At 42.2% G+C, this 20,446-nt stretch overlaps 1 protein-coding gene across 2 annotated transcripts; it reads left to right on the top strand.

The window, feature by feature from the left end:
* Positions 1-216: 216 nt before the first annotated feature.
* asah2 (N-acylsphingosine amidohydrolase 2) lies at positions 217-20,268 on the top strand. Of its 2 annotated transcripts, XM_064950772.1 has the most exons (21): positions 217-358; positions 864-1,005; positions 1,239-1,345; positions 1,667-1,810; positions 2,086-2,262; positions 4,566-4,693; positions 4,836-4,913; positions 5,093-5,213; positions 7,589-7,714; positions 7,900-7,989; positions 8,344-8,448; positions 10,663-10,744; positions 11,230-11,345; positions 11,534-11,628; positions 11,928-11,967; positions 17,963-18,061; positions 18,143-18,238; positions 18,335-18,487; positions 18,609-18,665; positions 18,773-18,861; positions 19,901-20,268. In XM_064950772.1, exons 2-21 carry the CDS (start codon positions 873-875, stop codon positions 20,088-20,090), a joined length of 2,226 nt encoding a protein of 741 aa, XP_064806844.1. In that variant the 5' UTR covers positions 217-358; positions 864-872; the 3' UTR covers positions 20,091-20,268. The 2 variants fall into 2 exon arrangements, with proteins under 2 accessions (XP_064806844.1, XP_064806845.1); XM_064950773.1 differs by lacking the exon at positions 18,609-18,665.
* The last annotated feature ends 178 nt before the right edge of the window (positions 20,269-20,446 follow it).

Genomic DNA, 20,446 nt, shown 5'->3' with positions numbered 1-20,446 from the left:
GTATTTATGTACGGAAGAAGTGATCTTTCTCTGCTCAGTTTGTTCACGTGTATAATATTATATCACTCTGTAATCAACCACATCTATGACCTTTTGGAGTGAAAAAAACCTCTTATGTGAAATCTAATAGTTAATGTAACAAAAGCCACCTTTGGACAAGGCGGAGAGTTATTTTATTGTACTGTTGGGTTGTTTTCAATACAGGCTGTAAAAAAAAAAAAATATCAGTCAAGTCATATTACCTCTGTTTCAGGACTGTACACTATAACCTTGTCGGTCTATTAGACACAATTCCATCCGTGTTGGCTTTTTCTCCTGAAGATATTGATCTGTCGCTCAAGGAGCGTGTAAACAATACGTGAGTATGACATGCTTTTACCTTGTTGCTTTGCTACGTTGAAATGGAATTCTTATGTCTGGGTAATGGCATTTTCTACTCCATGACAAACACCCGTTATGCTCTCGTGGTGTGCTATGACGTGTCATTCTGCAGTGAACTAGAAATGATTCTGCTATTGACCGTTGTTATCTTGGAATGTCATTCAATATTAGAAAGAATTGGAGCTTCAACAGTTGTGATTGCTTGTGGAATATAGTCAACTTAGACAGGTTAGACTTTTCTGTCTAGTTGCAAAAGAAATCCATGCAAAAAACGGAATGAAACGATGCAGCATAAACAGATTTTATTAAGTTTTTCAATAACCGTTTCATTCTTCTATTTGCAATCATTTTCTAATACATTTCGTATCATTAGTGTGCTTATATCAAGATTTAAGCTGAATGACTTTCTTTCATGAAACACTTCTCACATTTTTAAGAAGTGCCTCTATTAACATTCTTACCACCATGTCTGTTATGCTTAGCGTTGGGCCATGGCTCGGGGGAAAATAGTGTGCTGTGGCCTGAGCACCCTCGAAGTCACCCTCATGGTCCTGTTTGTGGTCATGACCGCAGTGTCTGTGGGGCTCATCTCAGTCATGGCCGTCCACTGGGAAGACCGATTGCGTAAGAGTTCATGTCCGCTTGTCTGCTTTTGCTCATGTGGGCAGTTTGTTATTTCAGTGTGAGATAGCAGGGGTTTATCATGTTGTTTATTTACGAATATGAGTAAACATTCCTTGACCACATGACTGTCAAAAATTGAAATCTTAATTCATTTTATTTCTAAAAGTCTAATTCAGAAACGTGTTTATTTTTGATGGTATGAACAACTGATGTGTAATGTTTTTTGACTACAGAGGAACCAGAGCCTACAGTAAATCCTACTGCAGGACCACATGAGAACCCATACCTCATAGGGGTGGGCAGAGCAGACTGCACAGGACCCCCTGGGGATGTCCCCCTGGTGAGTGGCAGCGGTCCTTCAGGACTCCGAAACTGAAGTTTTATTTATTTTTGTATTTTCTTGAATATTTCACAAAACGTCACGCTTGCTTCTTGCATTACACTAGTGGCATCTCTTGTATGCTCACAAATCATTGTCATGGAGATGTGGCCCGAGATTGACCCACCCACATTGAGAAGTACCTGATAAGAATCTGTGATAGCATTTATGACGAGACAATGAGATAAGATCTGTGATAAGGAGTCCTCATTTTTTATTTGTTTACAGTTTGCACTTACAATGCCATAAACCAGGGAAGTTAATGGTATATCTTCATTCCAGATGGGCTATGCGAACTTGGAGCAGACTGCTGCGGGTATCCACACACGCCTCTTTAGCAGGGCCTTTATTGTGGATAATGGGAGCAAGAGGGTGGTGTTTGTGACAGCTGACATCGGCATGGTCTCTCAGAGGCTACGGCTGGAGGTGAGCTACAGTATACCGAGCCACACACACACACACACACACACACACACACACACACACACACACACACACACACACACACACACACACACACACACACACACACACACACACACACACACACACACACACACACGTTAAGCTCTATCAACTTTCAGAATCAAGGAGGAGGCTGACGGAAATGGAGAATGCAAATGCACTATAAAACACACTCAAAATATGCATACGTTTGAATTAGTAGTCAGTGTTGTCTCATCCAATGCAATGCGTTTTAGGTGCTGAAGGAACTTGAGGTGAAATATGGTAACCTGTACAGACAGGACAACGTGATTCTGAGCGGCACCCACACACACTCTGGTCTGGGTGGGTACTTCCAATATACCCTCTTCATGATCACTAGTAAAGGTTACATCAAACCCTCCATCAAAGCCATCGTCAATGGAATTGTCAAGGTGCCTGTCCCTATGTCACTCCTGACTGCAATATACTGTATAAATCCATTTATCTTACTGCCTCAAGTTGACTATATTGATCACGCTTTATGCATTACAGTACTTGAGTTGCATTACTTCACTATATACAGTGGGCCAGAACAGTATTTAGTCAGCCACCAATTGTGCAAGTTCTCCCACTTAAAAAGATGAGAGAGGCCTGTAATTTTCATCATAGGTACACTTCAACCTTGATAGACAAAATGAGAAGAAAAAAATCCAGAAAATCACATTGTAGGATTTTTTTTTTTTGTGTGTGTGAAGAAATTGGTTTATTGCATGCATTTACACTACCAATGTGAGAAGAGAAGGGTTGGGCCCAGGCAAGCAACCCATAGCAAGAGAACCCACCTCATAGTCAGGATCAACAAAAGTGTCCTCATCCTCCACTAGCTCCTGAGTGAGGGCCTCAACCCAGGTCTGCTGCTTCTCTTCATCAATGTCATCCTGCCTTCTCTTGTTGCCCTACCCACAGGGCTTAGTGGGGGAGACTAACTCTGTGGATACGGACCAGCAGATGCTGGTGCAGATGGGATAGCCCTGGGCGCTCTGCTAAGGTCGGGGCAGGATAGCCAACAGTATGCAGTTGGCCCGATGCTTGTGGCCTGATAGACACTGGCGGACTGAAGTAGTGTGGTCATCCTCACTAGCAGTGAAAGACTTCAGCCACCAAAACCTACAGAGAGCAGTCATCTCCAAGCGTTAATTCAAGTTGAATAATCTTTGGATGCCAACAGTATTCGCACTATTGGAAGACACAGTTTGGACTGTAGCCTACATAAGCCTATTCCTGCTATTTTCCCGCGATCCATCAAACACCACATTGTAGGATTTTTAATGCATTTATTTGCAAATTATGGTGGAAAATAAGTATTTGGTCACCTACAAACAAGCAAGATTTCTAGCTCTCACAGACCTTCTTTAAGAGGCTCCTCTGCCCTCCACTTGTTACCTGTATTAATGGCACCTGTTTGAACTTATCAGTATAAAACACACCTGTCCACAACCTCAAATAGTCACACTCCAAACTCCACTATGGCCAAGAACTAAGAGCTGTCAAAGGACACCAGAAACAAAATTGTAGACCTGCACCAGGCTGGGAAGACTGAATCTGCAATAGGGAAGCAGCTTGGTTTGAAGAAATCAACTTGGGAGTAATTATTAGGAAATGGAAGACATACAAGACCACTGATAATCTCCCTCGATCTGGGGCTCCACGCAAGATCTCACCCCGTGGGGTCAAAATGATCACAAGAACGGTGAGCCCGCAGAGAGCTGGGACCAAAGTAACAAAGCCTACCATCAGTAACACACTACGCCGCCAGGGACTCAAATCCTGCAGTGCAAGACGTGTCCCCCTGCTTAAGCCAGTACATGTCCAGGCCCATCTGAAGTTTACTAGAGAGCATTTGGATGATCCAGAAGAAGAATGGGAGAATGTCATATGGTCAGATGAAACCAAAATATAACTTTTTGGTTAAAACTCAACTCGTTGTGTTTGGAGGACAAAGAATGCTGAGTTGCATCCAAAGAACACCATACCTACTGTGAAGCATGGGGGTGGAAACATCATGCTTTGGGGCTGTTTTTCTGCAAAGGGACCAGGACGACTGATCCGTGTAAAGGAAAGAATGAATGGGGCCATGAAGATGAAACGTGGCTGGGTCTTTCAGCATGACAATGATCCCAAACACACCGCCCGGGCAACGAAGGAGTGTCTTTGTAAGAAGCATTTCAAGGTCCTGGAGTGGCCTAGCCAGTCTCCAGATCTCAACCCCATAGAAAGTCTTTGGAGGGAGTTGAAAGTCTGCGTTGCCCAGCAACAGCCCCAAAACATCACTGCTCTAGTGGAGATCTGCATGGAGGAATGGGCCAAAATACCAGCAACAGTGTGTGAAAACCTTGTGAAGACTTACAGAAAACGTTTGACCTCTGTCATTGCCAACAAAGGGTATTGTGATAAACTTTTGTTATTGACCAAATACTTATTTTCCACCATAATTTGCAAATAAATTCATTAAAAAATCCTACAATGTGATTTTCTGGATTTTCTTTCTTCTCATTTTGTCTGTCATAGTTGAAGTGTACCTATGATGAAAATTACAGGCCTCTCATCTTTTTAAGTGGGAGAACTTGCACAATTGGTGGCTGACTAAATACTTTTTTGCCCCACTGTATGGTATCTAATACAATAAAATGGATGAACTAGTGAAAATGCTGTTGGAGTTTGCGGTTTGACAATAAAACCTTATGTGTCCACTTAGAGCATTGATATAGCACACAGGAGTATAAAACCTGGGAGAATCTACATGAGCAAAGGAGAGCTTGAGGAGAGCAACCTAAACAGAAGTCCTCACTCCTACCTCAACAACCCTGCAGAGGAGAGGAACAAGTATGTTTGTACCATTTTTTTCATACAGTAGCTCACAAAGTATAAATACAGGATATAGCTTGTAGACCAGGCTTGTTCATATTAATGAATGTTTTAGAAATTGATTTGTAATGTATACTCTCAATCATACAACCTTTTACAGGTATAAATCCAACACAGACAAGCAGGTCACACTTCTGAAGTTCACAGACCTGGATGGAGATGGTATGGGCATGCTCAGGTAAAAAAGAAACACGTTTCCACCTCTTATGTGCATCATACAAACCCAACCTGTGGCCTGTTGGTGTCAAAATCTGGCTTTAATGACTTATGAGAATGTCAGTGAGATGTCTTTGAGGCCCTCTGACCCGCTGGTTCACATTTATCAGACCCATTGACATATGGCACTGTCACTTTCAGCTGGTTCGCTGTCCATGCTGTCAGTATGAACTACACCAATCAGATGGTCAGCAGTGATAACATGGGCTATGCCTCTTACCTACTGGAGCAGGAGAAAAACATTGGCTTCTTGCCTGGAGAGGTGAGGTTTCATTATCCTTGTCCAGTTAACATTTTCATATTTAGTATAATAGAGACGTGGTGGCTGTTGGCCGTTTCCCCATTGCAACTACAGAATGATTGAATGTGTGTGTTGGGAGAGTGACTTGAGTCTGTTGAGAGCCTGTGTGGAACAAATAAACAGAGCTAATCTAAATGTTATTTTTCTGCACTTTTGGGCTGAATGTGTAATAAACTTAACTTCTGTAATTAAATCATGTTAATGCAGTTCTCCGTTAAGCAAGTTGATTAAACCTAGCTCTCCACAATCATCCGAGAGCTGAGCTTTGATTTCTTTCTTACTTTAACAAAATCAAAACTTTCAGACTGTTTACATATGCAAAACTTGGCTTTGATAAGCTAAATTGGGGTATGAGTTCATTAGAGCTGAGAACATTTCAAGTATTGATTAATAAAGTGATGTTGGAAACTTACATTCATGGGACAGGAAAACAAAATAAATATGTATATGAAATATATTACATTGTGTAACGATTGTCGTCGGGAGAAGAAGGTGAGGACCAAGGTGCAGCGTGGTAAGTGTTCATCATTTTAATAAACTGAACACTAAATACAAAGTAACAAAAGAGAACAACCGAAACAGCTCCGTCAGGTGCAACACACACTAAACAGAAAATAACCACCCACAAACAAAAGTGGGAAAACAGGCTACCTAAGTATGGTTCTCAATCAGAGACTAAATTTGACAGCTGCCTCATATTGGGAACCATACCAGGCCAAACACATAGAAATATAAACACAGAACAAAACATAGAATGCCCACCCCAACTCACACCCTGACCAAACTAAAATAGAGACATAAAAAATAAACTAAGGTCAGGATGTGACACATTGTGTAATATATGGAATATATAGAGTACCAGGCAAAAGTTTGGACACACCCACTCATTTATTTGGACTATTTTCTACATTGAAAAATAATAGTGAAGACATCAACACTATGAAATAACAAATATTATGGAATCATGTAGTAACCAAAAACGTGTTAAACAAATCCAAATATATTTTAGATTTTAGATACTTCAAAGTAGCCACCATTTGTCTTGATGACAGCTTTGCACACTCGTGGCATACTTTCAACCAGCTTCATGAGATAGTCACCTGGAATGCATTTCAATTAACAGGTGTGTCTTGCTAATTTGTGGAATTTCTTTCCATAATGCATTTGAAACAATCAGTTGTGTTTTGACAATGTAAGGGTGGTATACAGAAGATAGCCTAATTTGTTAAAAGACCAAGTCGATATTATGGCAAGAACAGCTCAAATAAGCAAAGAGAAACGACAGTCCATCATTACTTTAAGATGAATGAAGGTCAGTCAATCTGGAAAATTTCGAGAACTTTGAAAGTTTTTTCAAGTGCAGTCGCAAAAACCATCAAGCGCTATGATGAAACTGGCTCTCATGAGGCCCGCCACAGGAAAGGAAGACCCAAAGTCACCTCTGCTGCAGAGGATATGTTCATTAGAGTTACCGGCCTCAGAAAATGCAGCCCAAATAAATGCTTCAAGTTCAAGTAACAGTAACATCTCAACATCAACTGTTCAGAGGAGACTGCATGAATCAGGCCTTCATGGTCGAATTGCTGCAAAGAAACCACTACTAAATGACACCAATAAGAAAAAGAGACTTGCTTCGGTCAAGAAACAGGAGCAATGGACATTAGACCAGTGGAAGTGTGTCCTTTGGTCTAGAGTCCAAATTGGAGAATTTTGGTTCCAACTGCAGTGTCGTTGTGAGATGCAGAGTAGGTGAACAGAAGATCTCTGCATGTGTGGTTCCCAATGTGAAGCATGGAGGAGGAGGTGTGACAATGTGGGGGTGCAACAGGAAATTGACCCAACACACTTCCAGGCTGTGTAAGGGCTATTTGACCAAGACGGAGAGTGATGGAGTGCTGTGTCAGATGACCTGGACTCCACAATCACCTGACCTAAACCCAATTGAGATGGTTTGGGATGAGTTGGACCGCAGAGTGAAAGGAAAAGCAGCCAACAAGTGCTCAGCATATGTGGGAACTCCTTCAAGACTGTTGGAAAAGCATTTCAGGTGAAGCTGATTTAGAGAATGTCAAAAGTGTGCAAAGCTGTCATCAAGACAAAGGGTGGCTACTTTGAAAAATCTAAAATATATTTTGATTTGTTTAACACTTTTTTGGTTACTACATGATTCCATATGTGATTATTTCATAGTTTTGATGTCTTCACTAATATTCTACAATGTTTTTTTTATTTATTAAAAAACCTTGAATGAGTAGGTGTGTCCAAACTTTTGACTGGTACTGGATGTGAAGGACGCCTTACTCCATTTGTATGTGTGACACTGTGTCTTGTTCCAGGGGCCGTTTGTGGCAGCCTTTGCCTCTTCTAACCTGGGAGACGCCAGCCCAAACATCAGAGGGCCATTCTGTGCCAACACTGGACTCCCCTGTGATTACCTCAACAGCTCCTGTCCCATCGGAGGGGTGTGTACGGCAGACACAAAACAATAGGAGTACTCCATGGAATACTGTAGCAGACGATTACTGAACAGCATCAGCATGTTTTTGTTCAGTGCAAATCCAGAGTTTAGGTTTGCATAGAATCCATAGCAAAAAAAAACACTACCGCTCCAACCTGTGTACACCACCTCTTGTGTGATGTTTTCCAGCTAAAAATGTGTGTTGCGCTGGGTCCGGCAGGATCTGACATGTTCAACAACACCAAGATCATAGGAGAGAACATTTTCAAAAGGGCAAAGGTAAGACATCTTACCGGTCACTATGAGTGATATGCCTATTTTAAGTCCATGATCTGTGAAACAACTTTGCCTTGCTGAGAAACCAATTACATGGATAGATGTTTATCTTCTCCATCAAGAGATTAGTAGAGTTGGTGATTCATATCTAGGTAATCTAAGGGTCAAGAACGTTGGCCAGTAACCCGAAAGGTTGCTGGTTCGAATCCCTGAGCAGACTAGGCGAAACATCTGCCGATGTGCCCTTGAGCAAGGCACTTAATGCTAATTAAGTTAGCACTAATTAGCTCTGGATAAGAGTGTCTGCTAAATGACTAAACTGTAAATGCCTGTTATATTGTTGTCTGCCCCCTAAAGGATCTGTATGGTAAGGCCAGACAGGAGGTTCGTGGTCCCCTCCATGCAGCCCATCAGTGGGTGAATATGACTGACGTGACCGTCCAGCTAAACTCTACACACACAGTGAGAAACCCTAACCTTAACTCTAAACCTAACCTCTAAACCTGTAAGAGCACACAGGGAGCCAAACCAAAAAGAGTGTCGCAAGTAACAAAGAATGCCCTCGATTCAACTTCTCACCTCTGCCTCACTCTTTATCTTGAAACACTAAGAGGATGTTCTAGGTATTGACTTTTATGGTGCCTTGTTTTATCAACATCAGAGATAATGCTGGAAGTACTTTCAAGGATAATATAATTCCATGATGTCGACTGCAGTGTGATACAGTGCCTTGCGAAAGTATTCGGCCCCCTTGAACTTTGCGACCTTTTGCCACATTTCAGGCTTCAAACATGAAGATATAAAACTGTATTTTTTTGTGAAGAATCAACAACAAGTGGGACACAATCATGAAGTGGAAAGACATTTTTTGGATATTTCAAACTTTTTTAACAAATCAAAAACTGAAAAATTGGGCGTGCAAAATTATTCAGCCCCCTTAAGTTAATACTTTGTAGCGCCACCTTTTGCTGCGATTACAGCTGTAAGTTGCTTGGGGTATGTCTCTATCAGTGTTGCACATCGAGAGACTGAAATTTTTTCCCATTCCTCCTTGCAAAACAGCTCGAGCTCAGTGAGGTTGGATGGAGAGCATTTGTGAACAGCAGTTTTCAGTTCTTTCCACAGATTCTCGATTGGATTCAGGTCTGTACTTTGACTTGGCCATTCTAACACCTGGATATGTTTATTTTTGAACCATTCCATTGTAGATTTTGCTTTATGTTTTGGATCATTGTCTTGTTGGAAGACAAATCTCCGTCCCAGTCTCAGGTCTTTTGCAGACTCCATCAGGTTTTCTTCCAGAATGGTCCTGTATTTGGCTCCATCCATCTTCCCATCAATTTTAACCATCTTCCCAGTCCCTACTGAAGAAAAGCAGGCCCAAACCATGATGCTGCCACCACCATGTTTGACAGTGGGTATGGTGTGTTCAGGGTGATGAGCTGTGTTGCTTTTACGCCAAACATAACGTTTTGCATTGTTGCCAAAAAGTTCAATTTTGGTTTCATCTGACCAGAGCACCTTCTTCCACATGTTTGGTGTGTCTCCCAGGTGGCTTGTGGCAAACTTTAAACAACACTTTTTATGGATATCTTTAAGAAATGGCTTTCTTCTTGCCACTCTTCCATAAAGGCCAGATTTGTGCAATATACGACTGATTGTTGTCCTATGGACAGAGTCTCCCACCTCAGCTGTAGATCTCTGTAGTTAATCCAGAGTGATCATGGGCCTCTTGGCTGCATCTCTGATCAGTCTTCTCATTGTATGAGCTGAACGTTTAGAGGGACGGCCAGGTCTTGGTAGATTTGCAGTGGTCTGATACTCCTTCCATTTCAATATTATCACTTGCACAGTGTTCCTTGGGATGTTTAAAGCTTGGGAAATCTTTTTGTATCCAAATCCGGCTTTAAACTTCTTCACAACAGTATCTCGGACCTGCCTGGTGTGTTCCTTGTTCTTCCTGATGCTCTCTGCGCTTTTAACGGACCTCTGAGACTATCACAGTGCAGGTGCATTTATACGGAGACTTGATTACACACAGGTGGATTGTATTTATCATCATTAGTCATTTAGGTCAACATTGGATCATTCAGAGATCCTCACTGAACTTCTGGAGAGAGTTTGCTGCACTGAAAGTAAAGGGGCTGAATAGTTTTGCACGCCCAATTTTTCAGTTTTTGATTTGTTAAAAAAGTTTGAAATATCCAATAAATGTCGTTCCACTTCATGATTGTGTCCCACTTGTTGATTATTCACAAAAAAATACAGTTTTATATCTTTATGTTTGAAGCCTGAAATGTGGCAAAAGGTCGCAAAGTTCAAGGGGGCCGAATACTTTCGCAAGGCACTGTATAACTGAAAGATCTGCCAATGTGCCCTTGAGCAAGACACTTAATCCTAATTGCTCCAGGGTCGCCGTCGATTATGGCAGACGCTGGCCGTGATCCCACTCTCTAAGGGTGTCTCAGGAAGAGTTGGGATGTGCAAAAAAACACATTTTCAATTCACACATGCGTATTAATACACTCTTGTACATGTATGAAATAGGACAAATATAAGCACCCACCTTAATATTATTATTCTAATTATTAGAACTACAGAAGTTTGACCCAGTTCATTTTGACACAATATGTATTGAATTTTGTGATTCTGACCACGCTTGTCTCTCACAATCAGGGCAGAACCTGTAAACCAGCCCTGGGCCACAGCTTCGCCGCAGGGACTACAGACGGAGGAGGCGACCTCAATTTCACACAAGGTTAGAAACCCTTCTCTGCCTTTTATTGTCCATTATACACAGAGTGTACAAAACATTAGTAACACATGCGCCTCCCAATCCAGGTGAAAGCTATGATCCTTTATTGATGTCACTTGTTAAATCCACTTCAATCAGTGTAGATTGGTATTTGATATTGGCATTTGGTATTGGTATTTAAGTGCAGTTTGAGTGTCAAGAACTGCAACGCTACTGGGTTTTTCACGCTCAACAGTTTCCCGTGTGTATCAAGAATGGTCCACCACCCAAAGGACATCCAGCCAACTTGACACGACTGTGGCATTGGAGTCATCATGGGCCAGCATCCCTGTGGAATGCCCCGACGTTATTGAGGTGCAACTCAATTTTTGGAAGGTGTTCCTAATGTTTTGAACAATCAATGTATATTATTGTACTATATTAAGATAATTGTCACTTAGATAATCACCCCTCAATGTACTGAATTGTTCTGAAATGTATGTATCCAGGGGCTGTTGAGGGTGACCCATTTTGGGACGGAATTAGAGATGCACTGCTTGGAGCTCCCTCCAATGAGACACAGGACTGCCACCAACCCAAACCTATTCTCTTTAGCACTGGAGAGGTGGGCACTGTTCTCTTTCTGCCTTTTTCCATTGCGGTCCAAGTGCAGCCAGAGACTTTCCATGGGCTTGAACTGTGGCGTTACAGTAGGGAAATTGGGTTTCCATAGCCAGAGCTGTGTGTCAGTGTACGGTACATGATGTCACCATCGGTGAGATGTGACGGTAACCGTGTTGTTCTCTGCCTTAGATGACCTGGCCCCTCCCCTGGCATCCAAGCATTGTGGACGTTCAGATCATCACCATAGGACCTGTGGCCATTGTGGCTATCCCTGGAGAAATGACGTGAGTTTCCACTACAGTCTGTAGTTTTTTGTTTTGTTTTACCCTAATAGAGCCTAATTACATTCTCCTCACAATGCTGCCATGGAAAATGTGATTAAGCAACAATGAGTTAGAGTTGGACTTGAGATGGAACAGGTTGAGACTCTGTGGTTGCTGGTCACGCATTCAGGCGCACATTGAAAGAACAATGCAAGTCAACCTTTAGAGAGAACACACAACACAAAACAGACAGTCCAAGTGTTTGTTTAGCTGACGTGTAGAAGACATTGATTGAATTCTGTTGACCCGTTGTGTTGCAGCACGATGTCAGGAAGGAGGATAAGAGAGGCAGTCAAGCAGGTGAGAATCAAATATCACACACATACAAATGTAGGCACACACACACACATGCACGTGCACACACACACCACATGCATGCACACTCACTCATTAAGGCAAATATTCTGTTAGCATTCTTTATTTTTTTAAATATGAATGTATGTCATACAAATCACATTTTATCAAATCAAATGCTTCGTATACAACAGGTTTGGACTGACAGTGAATTGCTTACTTAATTAAGGCCCTCCCCAACAATGCAGAGAGAAAGAAAATAGAGAAATAATAGAAAAGTAAAAAATGTAATAATAGATACACACTGAGTGACAATAACTTGGCTATACAAGGGGTACCAGTACCGGGTCCATGTGCAGGGGTACGGGGTAATTGAGGTGGATGTGTACATATACAGTGCATTCGGAAAGTATTCAGACCCCTTGACCTTTTCCACATTTTTTTTTACGTTACAGCCTTATTCTAAAATGTTTTTTTCCTTCATCAGTCTACACACTGGCAAAGGGATAACAGGTTTTTGCAAATGCATTAAAAATAAAAAACAGAAATACCTTACCTTAAAACATAAATACTGTATTCAGACCCTTAGCTATGAGACTTCGGAATTGAGTCTCAGGTGCATCCTGTTTCCATTGATCATCCTTGAAGTTTCTACAACTTGATTGGAGTCCACCTGTGGGGAATTCAAATGGTTGGACATGATTTGGAAAGGCACACACCCGTCTATATATAAGGTCCCACAGTTGACAGTGCATGTAAGAGCAAAAACCAAGCAAGGAAGTCAAAGGAGTTGTCTGTAGAACTCCAAGACAGGATTGTGTCAAGGCACAGATCTGGGGAAGCGTACCAAAAAATGTCTGCAGCATTGAAGGTCCCCAAGGACATACTGGACTCCATCATTCTTAAATGGAAAAAGTTGGCCGCCCGGAAAAACTGAGTAATCGGGGGAGAACGGCCTTGGTCAGGGAGGTGACCAAGAACTCAATGGTCACTCTGACAGAGCTCCAGAGTTCCTCTGTGGAGATGGGATAACCTCCAGAAGGACAACCATCTCTGCAACACTCCACCAATCAGGCTTTTATGGTAGAGTGGCCAGACGGAAGCCACTCCTCAGTAAAAGGCACATGACAGCCCACTTGGAGTTAGCCAAAAACACTCTCAGACCATGAGAAAAAAATATTCCCTGGTCTGATGAAACCAAGATTGAACTCTTTGGCCTGAATGCCAAGTGTCACATCTGGGGGAAACCTGGCACCATCCCTCGATGAAGCATGGTGGTGGCAGCATCATGCTGTGGGGATGTTTTTCAGCGGCAGGGACTGGGAGACAAGTCAGGATCGAGGGAGCAAAGTACAGAGAGGTCCTTGATGAAACCTGCTCCAGAGCTCTCAGGACCTCAGACTGGGGTAACGGTTCATCTTCTAACAGGATAACGACACTAAGCACACAGCCATGACAACGCAGGAGTGGCTTCAGGACAAGTCTCTGAATGTCTTTGAGTGGCCCAGCCAGAGCCCGGACTTGAACCCGATTGAACATCACTGGAAATAGCTGTGCAGTGACACTCTCCATCCAACCTGACAGAGCTTGAGAAGATCTGCAGAAAAGCATGGGAGAAACTCTCCAAATACAAGTGTGCCAAGCTTGTAGCATCATCCCGAAAAGACTCAAGGCTGTAATTGCTTCCAAAGGTGCTTCAATAAAGTACTGAGTAAAGGGTCTGAATACTTATGTAAATATTATATTTCATTTTTTTGCTTTGTCATTATGGGGTATTTTGTGTAGATTGATGAGGGGTTGGGAAATTTAATCCATTTTAGAGTAAGTAACAAAGTGGAAGAAGTCAAGGGGTCTAAGTACTTTCAGAATGCACTGTAACTAGGATAGTAAACAGCATGGGTGGACGGTGCCGTTCAAGATTAGGGAGGCCAATATTTTTTTTATTCTATTGCAGCATATTGGATGACTATCATTCATATTCTATTCACCCAGCTCAATGGAACATCGATAGGTTTCGGCTACTCCATGATACTCTAATGTTCCCGATACCCATCATGAGGTTTCTACAACCTAGCATAAGCATGAAAGTTTGCAACATACAGTTGAAGTCGGAAGTTTACAAACACTTAGGTTGGAGTCATTAAAACTCGTTTTTCAACCACTCCACAAATTTCTTGTTAACAAACTATACTTTTGGCAAGTCGGTTAGGACATCTACTTTGTTCATGACACACATCCTTTTTCCAACAATTGTTTACAGAAAGATTATTTAACTTATAATTCACTGTATCACAATTCCAGTGGGTCAGAAGTTTACATACACTAAGTTGATTGTGCCTTTAAACAGCTTGGAAAATTCCAGAAAATGATGTCATGGCTGTAGAAGCTTCTGATAGGCTAATTGACATGTCAATTGGAGGTGTGGATGTATTTCTGTCTCCTAGAGATGAACGTACTTTTGTGCGAAAAGTGCAAATCAATCCCAGAACAACAGCAAAGGACCTTGTGAAGATGATGGAGGAAACAGGTACAAAAGTATCTATATCCACAGTAAAACGAGTCCTATATCAACATAACCTGAAAGGCCTCTCAGCAAGGAAGAAGCCACTGCCCCAAAACCGCCATAAAAAAGCCAGACTATGGTTTGCAACTGCACATGGGGACAAAGGCCGTACTTTTTGGAGAAATGTCCTCTGTCTCATGAAACAAAAATAGAACAGTTTGGTCATAATGACCATTGTTATGTTTGGAGGAAAAAGGGGGACGCTTGCAAGCCGAAGAACACCATCCCAACCGAGAAGCACGGGGTTGGCAGCATCATGTTGTGGGGGTGCTTTGCTGCAGGAGGTGCACTTCACAAAGATGGCTTCATGAGGAAGTAAATTATATGGATATATTGAAGCACATCTCAAGACATCAGTCAGGAAGTTAAAGCTTGGTCACAAATGGGTCTTCCAAACGGACAATGACCCCAAGCATACTTCCAAAGTTGTGGCAAAATGGCTTAAGGACAACAAAGTCAAGGTATTGGAGTGGCCATCACAAAGCCCTGACCTCAATCCTATAGAAAATGTGTGGGCAGAACTGAAAAAGCATGTGCGAGCAAGGAGGCCTACAACCTGACTCAGTTACACCGGCTCTGTCAGGAGGAATGGGCCAAAATGTACCCAACTACCAAACTACTAATTGAATGTATGTATACTTCTGACCCACTGGGAATGTGATGAAAGAAATAAAAGCTGAAATAAATCATTCTCTACTATTATTCTGAAGTTGAACATTTTTAAATAAAGTGGTGATCCTAACTAACCTATTACAGGGAATTTTTACTCTGATTAAATGTCAGGAATTGTGAAAAGTTTAAATGTACTTGGCTAAGGTGTATGTAAACTTCCGACTTCAAATGTCAGAATAATAGTAGAGAGAATTATTTATTAAAGCTTTTAGCTACAGCTACTGGCTGTAGCTTATTCTTTCTGTACTAGATTCATTTTCTTATACTTTGATTGGGTGTACAACATGTCAGTTCATGCTGCAAGAGCTCTGATAGGTTGGAGGACGTCCTCTGGAAGTTGTCATAATTACTGTGTAAGTCTATGGAATGGGATGAGAACAATGTGTCTCCTAGGTTTCGTATTGAAGCCAATGTAGCCAGAGGAGGACGGAAGCTAGCTGTCCTCTGGCTACACCATGGTGCTTCGCTACAGAGTGCTGTTGAGGCTACTGTATGCCATTGCAAAACAGTGTGTTTTAATAAATTATTTGGTGACATGAATGTATTTACTATAGTTTTATCTAAAAAGGATAACTTTTTAAAATGTTTTTAATAATTTTAATTTGTATTAAAATCACAGAAGAGGATGGTCCTCCCCTTGCTCCTCTGAGGAGCCTCCACTGGTAAACAGTAGCAGCAGTGTATGTGACACTGATGAGTCCAAAAAGTTGGTGCAAAAAGGATCAATGCAGGTAGTCCAAGTATCTATTTGGTTAACTATTTACAGTGCCTTGCGAAAGTATTCGGCCCCCTTGGACTTTGCGACCTTTTGCCACATTTCAGGCTTCAAACATAAAGATATAAAACTGTATTTTTTTGTGAAGAATCAACAACAAGTGGGACACAATCATGAAGTGGAACAACATTTATTGGATATTTCAAACTTTTTTAACAAATCAAAAACTGAAAAATTGGGCGTGCAAAATTATTCAGCCCCTTTACTTTCAGTGCAGCAAACTCTCTCCCAGAAGTTCAGTGAGGATCTCTGAATGATCCAATGTTGACCTAAATGACTAATTATGATAAATACAATCCACCTGTGTGTAATCAAGTCTCCGTATAAATGCACCTGCACTGTGATAGTCTCAGAGGTCCGTTAAAAGCGCAGAGAGCATCATGAAGAACAAGGAACACGCCAGGCAGGTCCGAGATACTGTTGTGAAGAAGTTTAAAGCCGGATTTGGATACAAAAAGATTGCCCAAGCTTTAAACATCCCAAGGAGCACTGTGCAAGCGATAATATTGAAATGGAAAGAGTATCAGACCACTGCAAATCTACCAAGACCTGACCGTCCCTCTAAACATTCAGCTCATACAAGGAGAAGACTGATCAGAGATGCAGCCAAGAGGCCCATGATCACTCTGGATGAACTGCAGAGATCTACAGCTGAGGTGGGAGACTCTGTCCATAGGACAACAATCAGTCGTATATTGCACAAATCTGACCTTTATGGAAGAGTGGCAAGAAGAAAGCCATTTCTTAAAGATATCCATACAAAGTGTCGTTTAAAGTTTGCCACAAGCCACCTGGGAGACACACCAAACATGTGGAAGAAGGTGCTCTGGTCAGATGAAACCAAAATTGAACTTTTTGGCAACAATGCAAAACGTTATGTTTGGCGTAAAACCAACACAGCTCATTAACCACAACACACCATCCCCACTGTCAAACATGGTGGTGGCAGCATCATGGTTTGGGCCTGCTTTTCTTCAGTAGGGGCAGGGAAGATGGTTAAAATTGATGGGAAGATGGATGGAGCCAAGTACAGGACCATTCTGGAAGAAAACCTGATGGAGTCTGCAAAAGACCTGAGACTGGGACGGAGATATGTCTTCCAACAAGACAATGATCCAAAACATAAAGCAAAATCTACAATGGAATGGTTCAAAAATAAACATATCCAGGTGTTAGAATGGCCAAGTCAAAGTCCAGACCTGAATCCAATCGAAAATCTGTGGAAAGAACTGAAAACTGCTGTTCACAAATGCTCTCCATCCAACCTCACTGAGGCTCGAGCTGTTTTGCAAGGAGGAATGGGAAAATATTTCAGTCTCTCGATGTGCAAAACTGATAGAGACATACCCCAAGCGACTTACAGCTGTAATCGCAGCAAAAGGTGACGCTACAAAGTATTAACTTAAGGGGGCTGAATAATTTTGCACGCCCAATTTTTCAGTTTTTGATTTGTTAAAAAAGTTTGAAATATCCAATAACTGTCGTTCCACTTCATGATTGTGTCCCACTTGTTGTTGATTCTTCACAAAAAAATACAGTTTTATATCTTTATGTTTGAAGCCTGAAATGTGGCAAAAGGTCGCAAAGTTCAAGGGGGGCGAATACTTTTGCAAGGCACTGTAACTGACTATTTAACCGTCTTATGGCTAGGGGGTAGAAGCTGTTCAGGGTCCTGTTGGTACTGCTTGCCATGCGATAGCAGACAGAACAGTCTATGACTTGGATGGCTGGAGTCTTTGACAATTTTTAGGGCCATACTCTGACACCGCCTGGTATAGAGGTCCTAAAGATCGGAGGGCCCTTGACAAATATTTTCAGCCTCCTGAGGGGGAGAGGAGTTGTCGTACCCTCGTCACAATTGTGTTGGTGTGTTTGGACCATGTTAAATCCTTAGTGATGTGGACACCGAGGAACTTGAAGCTCTCGACCTGCTCCACTTCAGCCCCATCGTTGTGAACTACATGATGCTTGTGTATGTGTCTGTTGATCAGGAATTGGAGGCCCAGGGAACATTCAGTAACGCTGAGGTGGTCGTCGCTGGCCTGTGCAACATCTACACTCATTACATCACCACCTATGAGGAGTACCAGGTATGAGAGAACAAGCGATTTTGAGCGGTATCAAATCACTAATCACAAAAGGGCCCATAGACACAGTATTTTTTTCTACAGATCCAGCGTTATGAAGGAGCTTCCACCATCTACGGGCCTCATACACTTTCTGCATACATTCAGAAGTTTAGGGGCCTGGCCAAGGCCATTGCAGAGGTGAGGACCACATACTGTACAGTACACGTACCGGCTCCTATTAGAGTGAATGTCCTATTCCAGCCTACTGTATTTCAACTTCTCCTATGCTCACAGGATAAAGAGCAGGAGCTGCCCAAGGGTCCCGAGCCCCCTTTCTTCAAGGACAGTCAGCTGTTCAGCTTGCTTCCTGCTGCGGCTGTAGACAAAAAGCCAATCAACACCACGTTTGGAGAGGTTTTAGAGCGAGTGGACCCAGAGTACACGGTTGTAAGTCTGACTTGGTCAAAATGCTATGAGCTGATGTTTAAAAAAAATGTGTTTACAAGATCAATACTGAATCTCCTCAGCATATGAATGCAGTTCAAGTGATGTTAATGTATTCCTGTAGGGCGATGTTGCTTCTGTCACATTTGTTGCAGGGAATCCAAGACACTCAGGAGACATTGTGAGGCCGCAATCTTACACTAAACTAGTATCATTGATGGCATTATGCTTCTTTAGATACCTTGGTTGTATAGTGTGTAGCACATCACTGATACCATGTCATTTCAGAGGGATAAGACTTTTGTTACCGTGGAAAAGTATCATAACAGCACAGCACACTGGGACGTCGTTCACACAGATGCCTCTTGGGAGACAAGGTAGAGCACTGTTCATTCAAATTCCTTATTTCATAAACACTCTATCAGACCCAATCCATTTTTAATGGCCTCTGTAATAATTAACGGCACCTGGAAAACTATCTGTTCGATTTGATTATTTTATCTTGGGCATTATTCATATCGGGCCTTATCTTTCAAGGACCACTCGTTGATAATGTTGTGCTGAGTCAGCACCTTGTATCTGATTATCACCACAGCTTAACACACAGGCTATTCTACTTACCCAGTCAGATGAACTCGAGCTGTATGAAGGAAGTTGGCGGTAGTTTCCGAGCCAATGCTAACTAGTGTTAGCGCAACGACTGGAAGTCTACTGATACGCTGGCACTGCTACTGTACCTGTAGACTTCCAGTCATTGTGCTAATGCTAGTTAACGTTGGCTTAGTTGTCTCGCAAAACTACCACTATCTTCCTTCATACTGCACTCAGAGACATAAAAATGGTATCCACCAGTTCATCTGACTCTGGGTAATCTCACAGTCAGTATCCCTTTAAACACAGGCTCAAATCCAGGTTCACAATGACGCACAAGATGTGTCTAAAGAAATCATAAGGATGTAGTGTATTTTGATTGTTGATGGCCGAGTTGGTCGTTCATTGGCAGAGTTCGGCTGTGACGTTAATTGCAAGCATAACAGGTATTTTGAGAGGAGCATTGGCAGGTTGGGCAGGATGATTGCTTGTGGGTGGTCTTTAGAGGTGGTATAGCCCAATTAGGGTTAGATTCAACCCTAGTTTAATGGGGTCCGCATTGCTACACTGACCTCCATGGTGTGGTCATGATGAGTCTAAAGCCTGATATATATTTGTGTGACAGTAACGAGGTCACAGTCTCTTTGAGCAGCTCAGACAACATAATCCGGACGACATCTGGGGTGGAGGTGGGGGGGGGGGTTCGAATGGAGGGTGTGAATGGAGGGTGACACTGACCCCTCATGTCCCCTGTGTTCTTGTTTTCTTGTTTTCTCTTGTCTCGTCTCGTCTCCTCTCCTCTCCTCTTGTCTCCTTTCCCAATAGGTTTCACTGGGTGAAGAATGGAGCGGAGAGCAATGCTACCATTGAGTGGCACATCCCTCTGTCAGCCCAGGCTGGCTCCTACAGGATCCGACACTTTGGACACTACAAACAGCGGAAGGGATTCCTAGAGACTGTGATCATGGCGTATGAGGGTGTGTCGGATGTCTTCAGAGTCTCCAAATTAAAGTAGAATTACTAACCACTGATCATTTGAATATGACTAGACCAGCAGTGGAAATAATCCAGACGATAGTGTACACTTCTAGTGGCCCTGATATGATAAATATTGTATGTTCTCTATTTCAATGTAACACAATGCATGTACAGTACTAAAGCTTTAATTAAACAAGACCCATGCTAAAGCATTACACGAGACCCATGCTTCAAAACAAAACCGGCCTTTGGGTTGACGTGCAAATAGCCCATGTGCCAAACGGGGACTACACTCTACAAGGTGTGAGGGGAAAATACGTGTGGCTTTGAATGAGAGCAGCTTCAGTGCTCGTCTATATTTCATCTCCCATGGAAGTTTAAGATAATTTGTCT

Source organism: Oncorhynchus masou, chromosome 31 (genome assembly GCF_036934945.1).
Source record: "Oncorhynchus masou masou isolate Uvic2021 chromosome 31, UVic_Omas_1.1, whole genome shotgun sequence".
NCBI lineage: Eukaryota > Metazoa > Chordata > Actinopteri > Salmoniformes > Salmonidae > Oncorhynchus > Oncorhynchus masou.
The sequence above is the reverse complement of the archived record's forward strand: the minus strand, read 5'-3'. Positions and strand labels throughout refer to the sequence as shown.